Consider the following 19,861-nt stretch of genomic DNA (forward strand, 5'->3'; position numbering starts at 1 on the left):
TCATGTAGTTTTTATTGACATTGCCATAATGCTGGTAAAACTGAGGAATAATTTTCTTGTACTTTGGCCATTTATATATTTTCATTGGACATTGAAAATCTTTTGCATCTGTTTAAGTGCACACATTATAGTATGCAAGGACCTGGGTTCAAGCCATTGGTCCCCTGCAGGCTTCACAAGTGGTGAAACAAGGCTACAGGTGTCTCTCTCTTTCTCTCCCACTTCCTACTCAATTTCTTTCAGTCTCTATCCAATAATAAGTAAATATTAAAAGAAGAACAAGTTTAAGTTTTCCTTTGTGAAAGTTTTCTGAGGCTCTTTGTTTTGTTCCATTAGTTTTTGTAATTAAGCCAGTACCAACCACACAGTCTTGACTAGTGAGTTTGGAGTACATTTCAAAAACGAAAAACTTTGTTCTTTTCCAAGCTCTACTTGGTGACTTTTCCTAGAACATTGAAAAAATAACTGTGAAGAAAAATCTTGATATTTTCCTAAAATTTACACTTATTTGATTGCTCATAGTCAACAGGTGAGAAGAATGGAAAATTGTGGTCACCAGATGAAGAGGTTTCTCCTGAAGTACTAGCAAAGGTAAATTCTTGTAGTTCTGGTTTTATGTTGAGATGACAACTATTCGTGGACTTCTTTTTTCTCTTTAACCCTACAGGGTATTCAGTATTTTTATTGTGATTTCTTTTTAAATCAAATGTTGCACATTTCTTAAAGAAATTATAGTTGTCTTTGAGTCATTTATAAATAAATATATGTTGATATCATCTGTAAGACTTTCCTACCTACTAAAACAATTTATGTGAGGCTCCCTTAAAATATTATTTGTAGGTGTTTTTGTTTGTTTTTGTTTTTTTAAGCCAGAGCACTGCTTAGCTCTAACTTGTGGTACAGGGGATTGAACCTGGGACTTTGGAGCCTCAGGCATAACCATTATGCTCTCTACTCCTGCCCTTATTTGTAGGATCTTGATGATCATCTTGGGTTTGTTTCATCATCACTGTTATCTATTTGATAACCTTTGTGAGATACACATTATATATTTTATCTGGGGTTTTTTTTTTTTCAGGTTTTCAATAAAAATAGTAAATATCTAGATACTATAGCTAACTCTTTCACATGTATTTTAGTTGCTTGCACTTTCACATCCTAAATTGAGTAGGGGGTTAAATGCTAGGCCCTGATTTTAGTGAATAGTACTACAAACCATCATCCTGCCAGTTCTGGAGTAGGTACATCTACATGAGCTAAATATTAGTCTTGATTTCAGTGTAACACTTGCCACTAAAATTGCCTTGGCAGAAACTCCCACGTATAAATGTGACATCTACTAAGAGTATACTAAGTAGTTGGCGGCCCAGCAGTACCACCATCAAGCAAGGAGGCATGTCCAGGACCAGCTGCTTTTTAAGTAACTGATGTTTACCACATAAAACATGGGAAGTTTTCCTGGCCCATTATGGAAGTAATAGGCCAGCCCTGCCTCAGGGAGGCAGGGAGAGAGAGAGAAAGAGAGAGAGGATGAAACATTACAGCATGTGGAGTCAGTGTTTGAAATGTGGGTCCTTGGACATGGTGATGTGTGTTTTACTAGTGAACTATCTCTGGGTCACCAGAATGAAAAAAAAAAAACTTTCTTGTTTAAAAAAAATATTAACGTTTACGTAAGCCTTCCCTGAATCAAAAAAAATTTTTTTTCTTTTTCTCCTAGTAGACCATTATGTCTCACTGTTGTTGGCTGCTTGCTTGAGGATGGGGTGCTATGGCAGTGCACACCTGCACATGTCTGTCCACCCCACCCTGCACTTTCTCCCCTCTCTTTTCATTACCAGGGCTTTACCTCTCCAGGCTGATTTTTTTCAGGCAGAGAGAGAATATGGCAAGACACTTGACAGAGAGAAAGACTACAGCTTTGAAGTTTCTTCCATTGCAGTGGAGGCCAGTTCACACTTGAGTCATACATATGGTAAAACAGACTATGACAGTTTCTTAAAATAAGACAATAGAGTTTGCCACATCGACTGACTGTTCTTTTTACATAAGTAGAACGTCTTTTAAAACTGGAGTTAGGGGGAGTCGGGTGGTAGCACAGTGGGTTAAGCACAGGTCTCGAAAAGCGCAAGGACTATTGTAAGGATCCCAATTCGATCCCCTAGCTCCCCACCTGCAGGGGAGTTGCCTCACAAGCAAAGAAGCAGGTCTGCAGGTGTCTATATTTCTCTCTCTCTGTGTCTTCCCCTCCTCTCTTGATTTCTCTGTCCTGTCCAACAATAGTGACAGAAATAGCAATAACAGCCACAACAAGGCCAACAAAAATGGGAAAAAGACCTCCAGGAGCAGTGGATTTGTAGTGCAGACACTGAGCCCCAGCTATAACCCTGGAGGCAAAAAAAAACTGGAGTTCTTTCAAATCTTGCTTTATCATATATGTTTATGTAATTTCTAAAAATTTTGCAGGTAACATTTCAATATAGAAAAATGGCACCAGTGCAGTGTTAAATTAACAGTCATTTCATAAGAAACAGTCTCTGCAAAACACAATAGAATAAGTAATTTTTAAATCTTACACAAATGTCTTAATTTTAAAAAGCCCAAGTTCCAGAATAGACCTTGAGCACAATGTCACATTAATGTTCAGTTGCCTTGTCTGTTGAAAATTAGAATACAGGCAGGGGTAGATAGCATAATGGTTATGCAAACAAACAGACTGTCAAGCCTGAGGCTCCAAAGTCCCAGGTTCAGTCCCCTGCACCACCATAAACCAGAGCTGATCAGTGCTCTGGTAAAAAAAAAAAAAAAAAAAAAGAAAGAAAGAAAAAGAAAGAAAATTAGAATACATGCTTCATTAAGTTATTTGGGAAATTCAGTTACTACATATACAACTCTTGGGACAGTATATACTTAGATTAAACAATAATTAGTTCTTACTGCTTATTGTAATCTAGAGGTTAGTTCAATAAAACATGTCTGTTAGCAACTAAGTAATCAGTGAATAGCAAATCAGTATTTCCTTTTAATTAGAGTTTTTAGTTGCTTTCTTTTTTTTAGCATGTTAATATTTTATAGGTACAAGCAATTAAACTTCTGGTACGGTGGCTGTTGGGTATGAAAAACAACCAGTCTAAATCTGCCAATTCAACTCTTCGGTTATTATCAGCTATGTTGGTTAGTGAAGGTGACCTGACAGAGCAAAAAAGAATCAGGTAAGGTTTTTCTCCCCGAGTTACTTAGCTCAAAGTGTGTGTGTGTGTGTGTGTGTGTGTGTGTGTGTGTGTGTGTGTGTGTGTGTATTGCCAACTTGATATTGAGTGTTGTAACTGCACAATGTAGTCTTAAGGTTGAATCTTGAATACTCACCTGGGGTTTATATTTTTTAAAGTTTCTATTTTAATGATGGTTCTGTGATTTTTCTTTACTCTTAAACATCCTTGTTGTAACCATTATAGTAATATTATTATTATAATTAGCTGTATTGACATTTCAACACAACAGCAAAGACCAGACTATCCTTCTGACTCTGGCACATAGGATATTGAGAATCAGCATGCCACCTCCCAGATCTTATAACTTTGCTATTTGTAGGATTGAGTGAATATTTGTGAACTACTCTTTGGGAGGAGCACTATAGAAAGCATTGCATCAAAAGGCAATAATATTCATTTCCTCCCTTTGAGAGAGTTAGCTTCTAGTATAGTGAGTGAAGAAATGGATTGCATGACAGTGTATGAGGCCCCAGATTGGTCACTGACACTACACATGCCAGAGTCGAGCAATGCTCTGGTTTCTCACTGTAATTTATAAAAATAAAGGGTGGCCAGCAGATAGTTCATCCAGTAGACTGCACATATTACCATGCCTGAGGACTTGGGTTTGAGCCCCTGCCACTACTTAGTAATTCCTATAGAGGGGAACTTTACACACAGTATAGTACTACATTGTCTCTTCTTTCAAACTCTGTCTCTTGCCCTCTTTCAAAAAGAAAAGAAAGTAATAGTAAAGGCTACTGGGAACAATGGAATTATGCAGGCACACATCCCTGGCAATAGTTCTGGTGGTTAAATAAATGAAATCTTAAGGGGACCCTGGGGAGATTATCAAACCTACTAGACACAAAACTTGAATGTCTGAGACACACACACACCCCATACCCTTTGAGGCCACTGGTTGATGTCCTTATGTCACTGTGTGATCTCACTCTTTTCTTATTCTCTCACAGTAAGCAAATAGCTCAGGGGGGTGGCAAAGTAGATAAAGCTCATGATGAACTCACAAGCATAAATTCCAAGTTTGCTCACATCACATATGTCATGGTGATGCTGTGGGGTTCTGTCTGTCTCTCACGCTCATAAGTCAGTACTTTAAAACTTATCATTGGACAGCCAGTGCTGGCACACCCTATTGAGTGCACATGTTACAGTGCACAAAGACCCAAGTTCAAACCCCGATCCACACCTGCAAGGGGGAAGCTTCTCAAACAATGAAGCAGTGCTGCAGGCATTTCTGTTAGTAACTCCCCTTCTCATCTCAATATCTCTCTGTATCCAGTAAATAAATCACTGGACATTTAAGGAAGGACAGAGTCACGGTCTGTTTGATTACAGACTGTACAAGGCTTTTTTTTTAATAGTGTACACTTTGACACATGCACAACCCAGGTTGAAGCCCAGCCTATACCACATTGAAGAAAGCTTCAGGGTTAAGTGCACATGGCTAGAAGTGGAAGGATCCTGGTTCGAGCCCCCGGCTGCCCACCTGCAGGGGAGTCACTTCACAGGCGGTGAAGCAGGTCTGCAGGTGTCTGTCCTTCTCTCCCCCTCTCTGTCTTCCCCTCCTCTCTCCATTTCTCTCTGTTCTAGCCAACAATAACAACATCAATAATAACTACCACAACAAGGGCAACAAAAGGGAGGGAAAAAGCAAAAAAAAAAGAAGAAGAAGAAGAAAGCTTCAGTGTTTTTGCCTCTGTCTTAGAGAGAATGTAGTTATTAAATTTAAGGGGCTGGGTACTGGTGTACTCAGGGAAGTGTCCATATTACCATGAACATGAGATAAAGCCTCCAGTCCCCACTTGCAGGAGGGAAGCTTCACAAAGAGTTATTGTATGTCAAGTTTCTACAGTGAGTATACTTTCCTTTCAAAGTAGGGAATACTTTTCAAATGTAAATACTTCATCTTAATATTACAGTTAATGTGTTTGTGAGAATAAGCAAAATTGCTGAAATATGGTAGAATAATATCTAAGATAGACTAACTAGATATGAAAAATATGACTTATCAGATAGTAATGATTTCAGTCTTTGCCCTGTGACTTCAAGAACTCAAAGTAGCTCTCCCTTGTTTTGACATTATATGTTTTAAGTATATTCTGGAGGCCTAGGAGGTGGCTAAGTGAATTAAAACATTGGACTCTTGAATATGGAGTCCTGAATCCAATCCCTGTCATCACATATTCCTGAGTGACGCTCTGCTTTATTTTTTCCTCCCCATCTCTCATTATTAAATCTTTTTAAAAAACAAACTTATACTAAGAATCTTGCATTCAAGAAAGGATTAAAGCATTTTATGAGTGATAGTGATTATAGAAAATGTTTATTTCTTTTTTGTTTGTTTATAGTAAATCTGATATGTCTCGCTTGCGATTAGCTGCTGGTAGTGCCATAATGAAGCTTGCTCAGGAACCTTGTTACCATGAAATTATAACCCCAGAACAATTTCAGCTCTGTGCACTTGTTATTAATGTAAGTAACAAACCCATTTCAGTTAATTACTTGATACATTTATTTTCTCGGCTAATGAAATAACTCACTTGGACAATGTCCTTATTTGCCATGTGTGCTACCCAGTGACCTGATTTGAACCTGGCCTCTACTACATTGAAGGAAGCTTTGGTGCTGTGGTCTCAGGGTTTCTCTCCCTCTCTCTCTCTCTCTCTCTCTCTCTCTCTCTCTCTCTCTCTCTCCTACCCACTGCCCTCCTGGAGGCCATTTTTTCCATTTTGTTGCCCTTATTGTTGTCGTTGCTGCTGCTGCTGCTGTTGGATAGGACAGAAAGAAATTGAAGAGAGGGGAAGAGAAAGATAAACACCTGCAGATCTGCTTCACCACTTGTGAAGTAACCCCATTGCAGGTGGGGAGCTGGGGGTTTGAACCAATATCCTTATCTTTGCACTGCACTACTGCCCGGCTCCTGTCTCTTTCATTCTTTCTTTGTGTCTATTAACCTTCATAAGAAGAATTTTTTAATTATTTTCTGTGAGTACAAACCTATTTATCATATGTGCTTGCACAAAGGAATTGCTATTACTACTCACTCTAATTAAATACTTCCTAAATATTAGGTAATTTATTTCACAGCTTAAAATTCTTGAGCTGTTGTATGTAAATTTTTGCTAATTTTTAACTAGGGTTTTTGTTCATAATTTTTACTGTAAATATTGTAAACATATGTTGATTTTATGTTACTATAGGATGAGTGCTACCAAGTAAGGCAGATATTTGCTCAGAAGTTACATAAGGCACTTGTGAAGTTACTACTCCCATTGGAATATATGGCAATCTTTGCTTTGTGTGCCAAAGATCCTGTGAAAGAGAGAAGAGCACATGCACGGCAGTGTTTGCTAAAAAATATCAGTATACGTAGAGAATACATCAAACAGAACCCTATAACTACTGGTAAGTAACCTTATCAGGATTTATCTGATTAGCATTTCCATTTGGAGGAGGGGTTTATTTAATAGATAAATCTATAATTCTGATTTTTTTAAATTAGTAATATTGTATACAGACAGAGAAATTGAGAGGAGAAGGAGAGAGGGAGAAAGACACCTACAGACCTGCTTGATCACTTATGAAGCTTTCCATTTGTAGGTAGGAACTAGGGGCTTGAACCTGGGTCCTTGCGCTCTATGATGTTAACCAGGTGCACCACCACCTGGCCTCTATAATTTTGATTTCTATTACTACAGTGCATAAACCTGGCTAACAGAATTGTATTTTTTCTGTAGGGTCAGCAGTGAGACTTGGTTTGAAAGCATTGTTCAGATACCTGAGCTTAATTATTTTCTCAGTTATGTAAGAAGCTTATTATGGGACCTTAATTTATCCTTTTTATCTTACTAGCTGTCAAAATTGAAGCCCAAGTATTTCGTTATCACCTACTATCATGATGTCTCCAATTCTGCAATAAATGAAGGAAAAAATGTAAACTAAAATGATTATAATCCAAACATTATATATGAGCTACTGTGTTTTTATTTTTTCTTTATTATTTGACAGGACAGATAGAAATTGACGGGGGAGGGAAGATAGAGAAGGAGAGAGCAGAGAGACATCTGTAGTACTTGCTTCACCATTCATGAAGTTTCCCTCCTGCAGGTGGGAGCCAGAGGCTTGAACCTGGGTGGGTCCTTTCACATTGTGACGTGTGTGCTTAACCAGGTGTGCCACCTCCTGGCCCCAGTAAAAACTGTTTTAATGTTCATAATAATAATAATGTTTTCACTCTAGAGAAATTACTATCGCTGTTGCCTGAATACGTAGTTCCGTATATGATTCATCTGCTAGCCCATGATCCAGATTTTACAAGATCACAAGATGTTGATCAACTTCGTGATATCAAAGAGTAAGTTGTGTTGATTTTCAACAATTCTGAACGAAAATTTTTACTTTTCAAATAATGCTAGATTTGTTTCCCATCACTATTCCCATTAAAATAAAAATATTGCCACAATTTTGCTCATTCATTAAGTTGAGGATTCAAGCCAGAGATACAACTCACTGGGTAGGGAATAACCTGGCCTTGCCCACAGTACATATTGGAGCCTCCACGCCACACAGGAGGGACTGTGATACCAGAGACACTCTGGTGTTTCTCTCTCCTCTGTGTTTCTTTCTTTCTTATTTTTTTGTTTTAATATTTATTTATTTATCCCCTTTCGTTGTCCTTGTTGTTTTATTGTTGTAGTTATTATCGATGTCGTCATTGTTGGATATGACAGAGAGAAATGGAGAGATGGGGAAGACAGGGGGAGAGAAAAATAGGCACCTGTAGACCTGCTTCACCTTCTGTGAAGCGAATCCCCTGCAGGTGGGGAGCTGGGAGCTTGAACCAGGATCCTTACGATGATCCTTGTGATTTGCACCATGTGCGCTTAACCCACCGCACTACCACCCAACTCCCTCCTCTGTTTCTATCTAAATGAAAAAAAAAGGAGTCTGTAGTAGTGAAATCATGCATATGTGAGACCTTGACTTCACAAAAATCATGTTAAGTTTCTTACCAGCACAAAGCAGACTTTTATTACCTATTTTATAAAATTATTAATCTTCATCTTCAATTCTGCTTGCATTATTTTTACCACTTTTTCATTCATAGAATCAAACAAAGAAGGAAGAAACACCACACCACTATCAGCAGTGTTTTCTCTTTTGTCGTAGAACCATCTGTATGCTATGTAAGACAAGACACTCAAGCAACTCAGCTACCTTCTAGCTATCAATCTTTTTTTTTTTCCTAAGCATGTACCATTTTTTGCCTCCAGGGTGATCACTGGGGCTTGGTGCCAGCACTACAAATCTACTGTTCCTAGAGGCTGTTTTTCCCATTTTGTTGCCCTTGTTGTGGTTATTATTGTTACAGCTGTTGTTGTTGGATAGGACAGAGAGAAATGGAGAGAGGAGGGGATGACAGGGGGTGGGGGGAGATAGACACCTGCAGACCTGCTTCACTACTTGTGAAGCGACTCCTCTGCAGGTGGGGAGCTGGGGGATTGCACTGGGATCCTTTTTTTTTTTTGTCTTTTTTTTTTTTAATATTTACTTTATTTATTTATTCCCTTTTGTTGCCCTTGTTGTTTTATTGTTGTAGTTATTATTGTTGTTGTCATTGTTGGATAGGACAGAGAGAAATGGAGAGAGGAGGGGAAGACAGAGAGGAGGAGAGAAAGATAGACACCTGCAGACCTGCTTCACCGCCTGTGAAGCGACTCCCCTGCAGGTGGGGAGCCGGGGTTCGAACCGGGATCCTTATGCCGGTCCTTTGCACTGGGATCCTTATGCTGGTCCTTGTACCATGTGCACTTATACCGCTGAGCTACTGCCCAGCCCCCTTCTTTAAAATTTTTAATTTCTTCAAGATCTTTTTCTTTCTTTTTTTTTTTTGGCTCCAGGGTTGTTGCTGGGGCTCAGTGCCAGCACCACGAATCCACTGCTCCTGGTGGCCACTTTCTCCCCTTTGTTGCCCCTGTTGTTTATCAGTGCTGCTGTTACTATTATATTATTGTTGTCATTGTGGTTGGATAGGACAGAGAGCAATGGAGAGAGGAGGGGAAGAGAAAGATAGACACCTGCAGACCTGCTTCACCGCTTGTGAAGCGATTCCCCTTGCAGGTGGGGGGCCAAGGCCTTGAACCGGGATCCTCACGCCGGTCCTTGCACTTTGCGCCACGTGCGTTCAACCCACTGTGCTACTGCCCGGCCCCCTCTTCAAGATCTTTTTAATTATTACTGGCTAAAGACAGAAATTTAGAGGGGGGTGCTGGGCAGTGGCACAGTGGGTTAAACACACATGGTGCAAAGCACAAGGACTGTCGTAAAGGTCCCGGTTCCAGCCCCGGCTCCCCATCTGCAAGGGGAATCACTTCACAAGTGGTGAGGCAGGTCTTCTGGTGTCTGTATTTCTTTCCTCTTCTGTCTTCCTCTCCTCTCTCGATTTCTCTCTGTCCTATCCAACAACAACAAGGGCAACAAAATGGGGAAAATGGCCTCCAGGAGCAGTGGATTCATAATGCAGTCACTGAGCCCCAGAGATAACCCTGGAAGAAAAAAGGGGAATAAAAAAAAGAATTGAGAGGGGAGGGAGTGATACACACCTACAGACCTGCTTCACCACTGGTGAAGCTTACCTCCTGCAGGTGGGGACCAGGGGCTTAAAATGAGTCCATGTGCACTGTAGTGTGTGTGCATAACCTAACCAGCTGCACCACTGCCTATCCCGACATGGAACATTTTTAAATTTCTCATATAAGGGGAGGGGGGTGCCAGAGACATCACTGAGACATGTGATTCCAGGTACTAAAGACTCAAGTTTGCAAGTCCAATTTATGAGTCATTTTCTTTCTTTTTTTTTTTTTAAGCTCTTCTTTTATTTATTTATTTATTTTCCCTTTTGTTGCCCTTGTTGTTTTTTGTTGTTGTTGTAGTTATTATTGCTGTTGTTGATGTCGTCATCGTTGTTGGATAAGACAGAGAGATGGGGGGGAGACACAGAGGGGAAGAGAAAAATACCTGCAGACCTGCTTCACCGCTTGTGAAGCGACTCCCTTGCAGGTGGGGAGCCGGGGCCTCAAACCGGGATCCTTCAGCCAGTCCTTGCACTTCACGATTGCTTATCCCACTGCACTACCGCCCAACTCCCATGAGTCATTTTCTAAGTCATTAGAATTCCACTTCTTAAGAGTAAAGTCAGAACTGGATCAAACTAAAAACCTCATGCCTCAGAATCCAATGGACCACCTCCTAGTGGTCCTTTGAGTGTCCTTAAAATTTTTTTTTTAAGTTGTCAAATAATTTGAAGTGTTAAGTATGTTTTTCAGACTGTAATCATTGGACTGAGCAAATGTCTCATGGGGTATGGCTTATGCTTTGCTGTGCATGCAGTGCATAAGCTTCCCTGCATATGGGCATGCCGTAGCACTTGATTTCTGGTGTCTCTACCTCTGTCCGAATAAAAGTTGACCAGGGAGCAGTGGAAATGTACCCCAGCTTCATGCACACAAATTTGGAGTAAATTTGTACAATGTAGAATTGACCCCCTTTTCTTTATATGCAGAAAGAAATAATTTCAAGCCCCTACACATACCCGATCACAGTGAGCAGCATGCTGGTCCCAATTCTTTTTTTTTTTTTTTTTAATCTGTCACAGTTATCAAAGGTGCTAAGTGCCTGCACAACTTAATTGCACCTGGTGGTGGTGGTATTGCTTGTTTTAAGTTTCCATCCTGCTGACCCTCATACCCAGCTTTTCATTTTGTTTCATTCAGTGAGAAAGGGATGGTAGAGAAAATGAGTCACAGATGGGTGAAAATAGTATAATGGTGAGCCCACCTGTTCGGCCAGTGGCACGGTGTGCACTACCCATGAACTCCATAACCCCAAGGACTCTCAGTGCCTCTCCAGGCCCTGGCAACCACCAGTCTCCTTTAAGAGTCTGGGAGGGGTGGAATGAGGTGGGTCAGTGGGAGGGGTGTGCTCATGGCACAATGCACTGTGACTTGTTACTCTTCAAGTTCTATGTCCAAACTGCTCCATCTATCATGTTTTATACCTTTAAAAAAAAAAAAAAAACTCATGGCTTACGAATTCCTGGCCTAGGCCATATATCATGCCTGAAGCTCCAAGGTCCCAGGTTCAGTCCCCCACAGCACCATATGCCATAGCTGAGCAATGCTGTGGTTAAAAAGAAAAGTAAAGAGAGGCACCTCAGGACCTGTACTTCACCCAGAGTTCGTCTGATACTGTTCATGGTGCTTCCTCATCTGGTTTCCGGACTAACCCAAGAGCAAGCACATAGTCTACTGAATGAGCAATCCCACAGACCTTTGTTTCTTCTCCCCGCCCCCAATTTATTTTTAAATGTAAAATTGTATGCCATTAATTACATTCACAATATTATGCAGCTATCACCACTATAATCTCAAAAACTTCCTCCCCAAACAGAAATAAGTGTCCATGAAATTTTAACTTCCTTTGGACATTGAAACCCATTGTTTTATTTGCCATGTTTATGAATTTACCTAATCTAGAGGCTTCATGTAAGTGGAATTATACAATATTTTGTGTATTTTTAGTGTTTTCATGTTTCATTCATGAAATTTATATTAAGCAATACTTGAATGGAATATTATTTAGTTGATACTTTAATTAATTTTTATTTTCTTTGTAGTTTACTTGTATTCAAACAAAATACTCCAGTAAGGTGCTTACTCCATTTAGCAAATGCAATTATGTTTTGTTTTTTTTCTTTCATTTTTTTTTTTTTTTACCAGAGCACTGCTCAGCTCTGGCTTATGGTGGTGCAGGGGATTGAACCTGGGACTTTGGAGCCTCAGGCATGAGTGTCTCTTTGCATAACCATTGTACTATCTACCCTGCCCTGCAGTTATGTTTAGTCTTTAATACATGAATATGTTTTCTTTAGGTGCCTGTGGTTCATGCTTGAAGTTTTAATGACGAAGAATGAAAATAATAGTCATGCCTTTATGAAGAAGATGGCAGAGAACATCAAATTAACAAAAGATGCACAGTCTCCAGATGAATCCAAGACAAATGAAGTAAGATGTGTGTTAGGCTTCAGGGTGCTAAAGATTATTTAAATTATTTTTAAGTTTATTTTATTTGGTAGGACAGAAATTGAGAGGGAAAGTAAGTGTGTGTGTGTGTGTGTGTGTGTGTGTGTGTGTGTGTGTGTGTGTAGAGAGAGAGGGAAACCTGCAGCACTATTTCATAATAGTGAACCTTTACCCCTGCAGGTGGGGAGCTGGAACTTAAACCTGGGTACTTGTCCATGGTGACGCTTGACCACAGGTGCAACTGCCCTGTCCCCTTAAAAAGTATTTTTAAAACACATAGGTATTTTCTTTATCTTTCATTTCATTATAATGAAAACAATATTTAAAACTTCTACAGAGCAGGGGAATGAGAACTATAATGTTGAATACATTGTCTTATGACTATACAGACAGATATTTTTCCTTTTTTTCCCCCACAAGAGTTCTGCTCAACACTGATTTCTGGTGGTGTCAGAGATTGAATCTGGGACTTAGAATGCTTTGGGCTATGGCACTATCTGTGGTGCTGTCTCCCCTGCCATGATTTATGAATACTTAGCACCCATGTTATATATATTTTTTAAATATTTTATTTATTTATTCCCTTTTGTTGCCCTTGTTGTTTTATTGTTGTAGTTATTATTGTTGTTGTCGTTGTTGGATAGGACAGAGAGAAATGGAGAGAGGAGGGGAAGACAGAGAGGAGGAGAGAAAGACAGACACCTGCAGACCTGCTTCACCGCCTGTGAAGCGACTCCCCTGCAGGTGGGGAGCCGGGGTTCAAACCGGGATCCTTATGCCGGTCCTTGTGCTTTGCACCACCTGCGCTTAACCCACTGCGCTATAGCCCGACTCCCCCATGTTATATTTTTTAAGGTAAATACCAGGCATCTCTATAAACTGTTCAAGGAATGCTTAAGTACTCTTTTATAAAAATAACATTTATTTATTCATCAATGAGAAAGTCCAGGGAAGATAGCATAATAGTTAGACAAAAGCCTTTCATGCCTAAAGCTCCAAGGTTCCAGTTTCAATCCCCTGCACCACCATATAGCCAAAAATAAGCATTTCTGGCTAAAAGTGATCGATGGATGGATAGATAGACAGGCTGGGAAAGGATTTGAACTGTAATATTAGTCTAGCACATGCAGTATTAAGGACTGAATTTAGGAACTCAAGCTTGAGAGTCAGTACTTTATCCACTGCATCACTTCCTATTCCACCAAATATTCTTTATGCTTTCCACACTGCATGTTAATTGTCTATCAATAAAAGCTATTCCTTCATCCAATACTTGAGCTTTTCATAGTTAAAGGAGCACAAGTCACTGACAAATCTTCCATTGTTAGCTCTCAGAAGTTCTTTACATTCCAAGATCACTATATTTTCTGAAAGATACTACTCTTCCTCATCTCCTTAAAATCTTTCATGAAGGGATGGGGAGATAGCATAACGCCTGAGACTCTGAGGTCCCATCAAGTTCTATCTTCAGTACCACCATAAGCCAGAGCTGATCTGCCTGCTTCTCCCTCTCCCCCTATAGCTGCCATGAAAAATAAACAAAAGGAGTTGGCAGGTGGCGCCAAGTGCAAGGACCAGCCTAAGGATCCTGGTTCCAGCCCCAGACTCCCCACCTGCAGGGGAGCTGCTTCACAGGCGGTGAAGCAGGTCTGCAGGTGTCTCTCCCCCTCTCTGTCTTCCCCTCCTCTCTCCATTTCTCTCTGTCCTATCCAACAATGACCACATCAGTAACAACAACAACAATAATAGTAACTACAATAAAAAAAAAAAAACAAGGGCAACAAAAGGAAATAAGTAAAAAATTTTTAAAATCTTTGAAAAATAAAAGCATGAAGTCCTGACTTCAATTCCTGTCCCCAGTGTATGTCAGAGTGGTGCTCTAGGTTATTGTCTCTCTAAATATCAAGTAAATAAATATTTTTTAAAATCTTTAATAAAATCATGATTTTTTTCATATTCACTTTTGTTGCCCTTGTAGTTATTATTGTTGTTGTTATTGATTTTGTTGTTGGATAGGACAGAGATCATGATCATGATTTCTGTAGAAGTCTGCATATGCCTTCTTTCAAGGTTCAGCCATAACATAACTGTAGCCCTCAGTGATATAATGAGTGTCCCAACAATGTGAAATCCAACCATGTGAACAGAAGGCCATACACCTAAGACTTGTCAAAGCAATGGAAACCATAGTTATTCCCAGTATCAGTGCCTTTCCAGGAGGAAGGGAAAATATGATATATCCTTATTTAGATCCAATTTATATATTGGGTAATATTGATACTTGTGGTTAGTTTTGTACTACTAAAACTTATATGTGATGTTCTTACTACTTTTTCTTCCACAGAAACTTTATACAGTATGTGATGTCGCTCTGTGTGTTATAAATAGTAAAAGTGCTTTGTGCAATGCAGATTCACCAAAGGATCCAGTGCTTCCTATGAAATTTTTTACACAACCTGAAAAGGTAACTTCTTTCACTCATTTTCCTACCAAAGTAAACTAATTGAAGTTTTAGTTACCATCAGCCCTAATAGCAGTTATTAGATTATCTTGACTTACAAGATAAATCAAGTCTATAAAAGAATTAGGGGAGGGGGCAAGCAGTAGTGCAGTGGGTTAAGCACACACGGCACTAAGCGCAAGGACTGGAGTCAAGGATCCTGGTTTGAGACCCTGGCTCCCCACCTGCAAGGGGGTGGCTTGACTACCGGTGAGTCAGGTTTGTAGGTGTTATCTTTCTCTCCCCCTCTCAGTCTTCCCATCCTCTCTCGATTTCTCTGTGTCCTATCCAACAGCAACAACAAGGGCAACAACAAGAACAATAAAAATGGGGAAAATGGCCTCCAGGAGCAGTAGATTCGTAGTGCAGGCACCGAGCCCCAGCAATAACTGAAGGCAAAAAAAGAATTAGATGGTCTGAAAATTCTGAACAATACCTTTCTCAGACTTGACAGGGGTACAGCCTAGGTTGTGGTGTCCTGACTAGAGCATTGGACTTAGAATAATGAGTTCCTGGACGCAGGCAACACCTGGTTGACTGCACATATTACTATGGGAAAGAACCTGGATTCAAGCCCACAGTCCCCATGTGCAGATGGGAAAGCTTGAACAGTGGTGATGCAGTATTGCAAGTGTATCTTTATCTTCCCTTCGTCCTATCACATTAAATAATAAATCTTTAAAAGAAAAGAAAATAATGAAATTTTAATTCTCTCCCCCTCCTCCTTTTTCTTTCGACATTTATTACATACAAAAGAAAGTTTCACATGACCAAGAGAAGCAGAAATGAGCCAAAGCTCCACACCAATACATGCAGTGAGTACCAGGGATCGTACCCACAAACCTTAAAGATGCAAACTGAACACACTACCAATTGAGTTATTTCCTGGACACTCTTATCTTTAGCTTATGAAATAAGTATTTTTCCCCCCAACAGTAGGCCTAACTCATGGGGCAAGGTTCTCAGATAATTTAACTTGCACATGCCCCAGCCTCATACCTTTCCCAGCACCACCACTATTGGGAATTCCATATCATCAGGTGACCCTCCAGTACTGTGGTATCTCCTCTGTCTATATCTGAATGAAAGCCTGAGAAAGGTGTTATGCTTGCATGAGACCACAGCTTCATGGCCTGGGGGTGAAGGGAGCTACACACACTCACATATTTTAAAACCTAAAAATATGCTTTGGGAGTAAAGATAGATAGCATACTGGTTATGCAAAGAGTCTCTCATGCCTGAGGCTCTTGTACCACCAGAAGCTGGAACTGAACAGTGTAAAAAAAAATAAATAATAATAGGGGGCCGGTGGTAGCTCAGCAGGTTAAACGCACATGGCACACAGCACAAGGACTGGTGTAAGGCCAGTTCAAGGCCCCGGCTCCCCACCTGTGGGGGGGAGTCGCTTCACAAGCAGTGAAGCAGGTCTGCAGGTGTCTTTCTCTCCCCCTCTCTGTCTTCCCCTCCTATCTTGATTTCCCTCTGTTCTATCCAACAACAGTAACTAACAACAACAATGATAAACAACAAGGGCAACAAAAGGGAAAAAATAGCTTCCAGGAGCAGTGGATTCGTAGTGCAGGCATTGAGTCCACTGATAACCCTGATGGCAAATTAAAAAATAATAATAACTATAATAATAGTGGTCTAGGAGGTGGCGTAGTGGATAAAGCATTAGACTCTGAAGCATGAGGTCCTGAGTTCAACCCCCAACCACACACGTATCAGAATGATTCTGGTTCTTTTTCTCTTCTCTTTCTCATGAATAAATAAATTACTGAAATAATAAATGCTAAAAATAAGATTTGGAACTATGTTAAAAAAATTATAGGAATAAAGATACTTTGTCTTTTTATCTACTATTATATATAGATTGAGACAGGAGGGAGAGAAAAAGAGAGAGACCTGGAACATTGTTCCACCACTTATGAAACATCTACCAGCAATGGGGTCCAGGGATTTGAGCCTGTCCTTCCACATAGTAACATGAGCACTGTCCTAGGTGTGCCTTGCCTCTCAATTTAAAATGAATTTAAATTTACATTGTGATTGACTCAGGGCTGTTATGACTAGAATAGTTCCTGGTCAAAATCTTCATACAGTGGTGATCCAATCACCAAGAATTAAATTATCATTTTAAAAAAGTTGAATTGCCCTTGTTTCTATACCTAATTTTGGTTGTCCCTTACTTGGTGTGTGAAATAAGTTTTTTGCCTTCTTGATAATAACTTAGGTTCTGTTAGTTGTTAGTTAAGATTCTTTCATTACAAATGGGAGTTTCATGTGAGAGACATGCGAGTGTGGGAGCAGGTAAGAGTACCACTCTTGTACATGTAGTTCCTGACATAGAGCCACAAACCCAGGCATGCACTCTATCACTTGAAAAGTATCACTTTTCCCTAGTTCCTTTCCCTTTTTCCTTTTTTTTTTATTTATTTTTTTTTTACATTTATTTATTTTCACTTTTGCTGTCCCTGTTGTTTATCGTTGCTGTTATTATTGCTGTCATCATTGCTGGACAGGACAGAGGGGGGTGAGAAAGACACCTGCAGACCTGCTTCACCGCCTGTGAAGCGACTCCCCTGCAGGTGGGGAGCTGGGGGGCTCGAACCGGGATCCTTACACCAGCCCTTGCAATTCGCGCCACCTGTGCTTAACCTGGTGAGCTACTAACCCTTTCCCTTTTCTCATGAAGAAACTTTCCTCATTTCCTTTTCTACTATGTAGGTTTTAATTTGGTATAAATTTAGACAGTTAAAGATTAGGTAAATTAAGATAACAATTGAGGCAATAATTTTTTTTCATTTATTAAATATTTATTTTAAGGAAACACTCATCACCATAACTAATTTTGATTCAATATAAATTGGTGGCAAGTTCATTTATTAATTTGTCCAGTTTTCACTGACATATTATAAAGTTCTTGTTAGAAATGAAGGGAATTGGGAGTCAGGCAGGTTAAGTGCACATGACACAAAGCACAAGGACTGGGGTAAAGATCCTGGTTTGAGCCCCTGGCTCCCCACCTGCAGGGGAGTCACTTCACAGGCGGTGAAGCAGATCTGCAGGTGTCTATCTTTCTCTCCCCCTCTGTCTTCCCCTCCTCTTTCCATATCTCTCTGTCCTATCCAACAATGACGACATCAATAACAATAATAATGGCCACAACAATGATAAAACAAGGTGGAAAAAAGATTTAAAAAAAAAGAAATATTAGAAATGAAGGGAATTGGTTTAAAGATTATCAATCATCAGGAGGTGATTCATTTTCTTTTTTTCTTCATTTTTAAAAAAAAATATTCCCTTTTGTTGCCCTTATTGTTTTATTGTTGTTATTGATGTCATCAATGTTGGATAGGACAGAGAGAATGGACAGAGGAGGGGAAGACGGGTACAGAAAGATAGATACTGGGGCTCGGTGCCTGCGCTACAAATCCACTGCTCCTAAAGGCCGTTTCGCCCCTTTTTGTTGTCGTTGTCGGTAGGACAGAGAAATCTAGAGAGGGGAGAGAGAAAGACACCTGCAGACCTGCTTCACCGCTCTTTACAGCAGCGTGCTGACCTGGTGTAGTGTCTCTGCATATGGGCTCTGAGGCAGATAGAGCTTCAGGTTCAAACCACATTCTCACCGGTAGCCAGTGGTTCACCCCTCTGGGGGAAGAAGAAAAAAAAAAAGAATCTCTTTACATGACCATTATGCTAAATACCATCATCCACTTTAGACTGTTTTCCACAGGGGTTGGTCCAATTTGCACTCCTACCAATGATATAGAAAGGTTTCTTTTTCCCACACCTTTGCTAACATTTGTTGTTACTGTATGAAATTCTCATGGTTGTTGTCTTTGCATTTCGCTTACAATTAATAACTGAGCTTTTTTTTTTTTTTTAATCTGTTGGCCCTTTGTATCTCTTTTGGTGAAGATTCCGTTTATAATCCCTTTTTTTTTAATTTCTTATTGGGGAATTAGTGTTTTACATTCGATAGTAACCCTCCCATTTTTTAATTTGTTTTTTATTATCTTTATTTTTTGGATAAAGATAGCCAGGAATCATGAGCATGGGGAAAATAGAGACACCTGCAGAGACACCTGCAGCCCTGCTTCACCACTTGTGAAGCGTTCCCCTTGCAGGTTGGCACCAGGGGCTTGAACCTGGGTTGAAGTTAGTTTTTTTTTTTTTTCTGAGTAATGAATATTTATGAGAAAGATGGGTGAGTGGGGATGAGAGAGAACTAGACATCATTTTGGTGCATGTGCTGCCAGGGAACGAACTCACTAACTCATGCTTAAGAACCTAATGCCTTATCCACTGTGCCACCACCCAGACCAGTGAGTAGTAATTCTTTTTTTTTTTTTAATATATTTATTTATTCCCTTCTGTTGCCCTTGTTTTTTTATTGTTGTTGTTGTTGTTATTAATGTCATTGTTGGATAGGACAGAGAGAAATGGAGAGAGGAGGGGAAGACAGAGGGGGAGAGAAAGACACCTGCAGACCTGCTTCACTGCCTGTGAAGCGACTCCCCTGCGGGTGGGGAGCTGGGGGCTCGAACCGGGATCCTTATGCTGGTCCTTGCCCTTTGCACCACATGCACTTACCCGCTGCACTACTGCCCGACTCCTGTGAATTCTTTTTAAATGTTAGTTATCAACCCTTTGTCTGATGTGTGGCTTGTAAAGGTTTTCTCCCATTCTATAGAGATTCTTTCTGTTTGGGGCCTGGTTCCTGTTGCTGTGCAGAAACTTTTCAACTTGATGTAGTCCCATTGGTTTATTTTTGCTTTTGTTTTCTGTGTAATTGGATCTGAGTCCTCAAAGTTGTTTTTAAAGCTGACATCAGAGAGTTCTGGAAATGTTTTCTTCTAGTTATTTCATAGTTTCTGGTTTAATATCCGTATCTTTGATCCATCTGGAGTTTACTTTTGTGCATGGTCAAATGTAGGGGTCTGGTTTAATTCTGCCATTAGTAGGTGTGGAAACTTTATTGCATAGAGACGTCAAGAGGTGAG

At 40.0% G+C, this 19,861-nt stretch overlaps 1 protein-coding gene across 5 annotated transcripts in view; it reads left to right on the top strand.

Moving 5' to 3' along the window:
• The window catches only part of PDS5A (PDS5 cohesin associated factor A), a 140,881-nt gene that overhangs the window by 98,113 nt on the left and 22,907 nt on the right, over positions 1-19,861 (top strand). For all 5 annotated transcript variants that reach the window (XM_060188161.1, XM_060188163.1, XM_060188164.1 and 2 more), the window contains 7 exons: positions 523-591; positions 3,076-3,212; positions 5,624-5,747; positions 6,476-6,680; positions 7,515-7,629; positions 12,205-12,337; positions 14,700-14,819. In XM_060188161.1, the coding sequence (XP_060044144.1) occupies positions 523-591; positions 3,076-3,212; positions 5,624-5,747; positions 6,476-6,680; positions 7,515-7,629; positions 12,205-12,337; positions 14,700-14,819 (903 nt within the window). The remainder of the gene's footprint in view (positions 1-522; positions 592-3,075; positions 3,213-5,623; positions 5,748-6,475; positions 6,681-7,514; positions 7,630-12,204; positions 12,338-14,699; positions 14,820-19,861) is intronic.

This window comes from Erinaceus europaeus, chromosome 3 (assembly GCF_950295315.1).
Source record: "Erinaceus europaeus chromosome 3, mEriEur2.1, whole genome shotgun sequence".
Taxonomy (NCBI): domain Eukaryota; kingdom Metazoa; phylum Chordata; class Mammalia; order Eulipotyphla; family Erinaceidae; genus Erinaceus; species Erinaceus europaeus.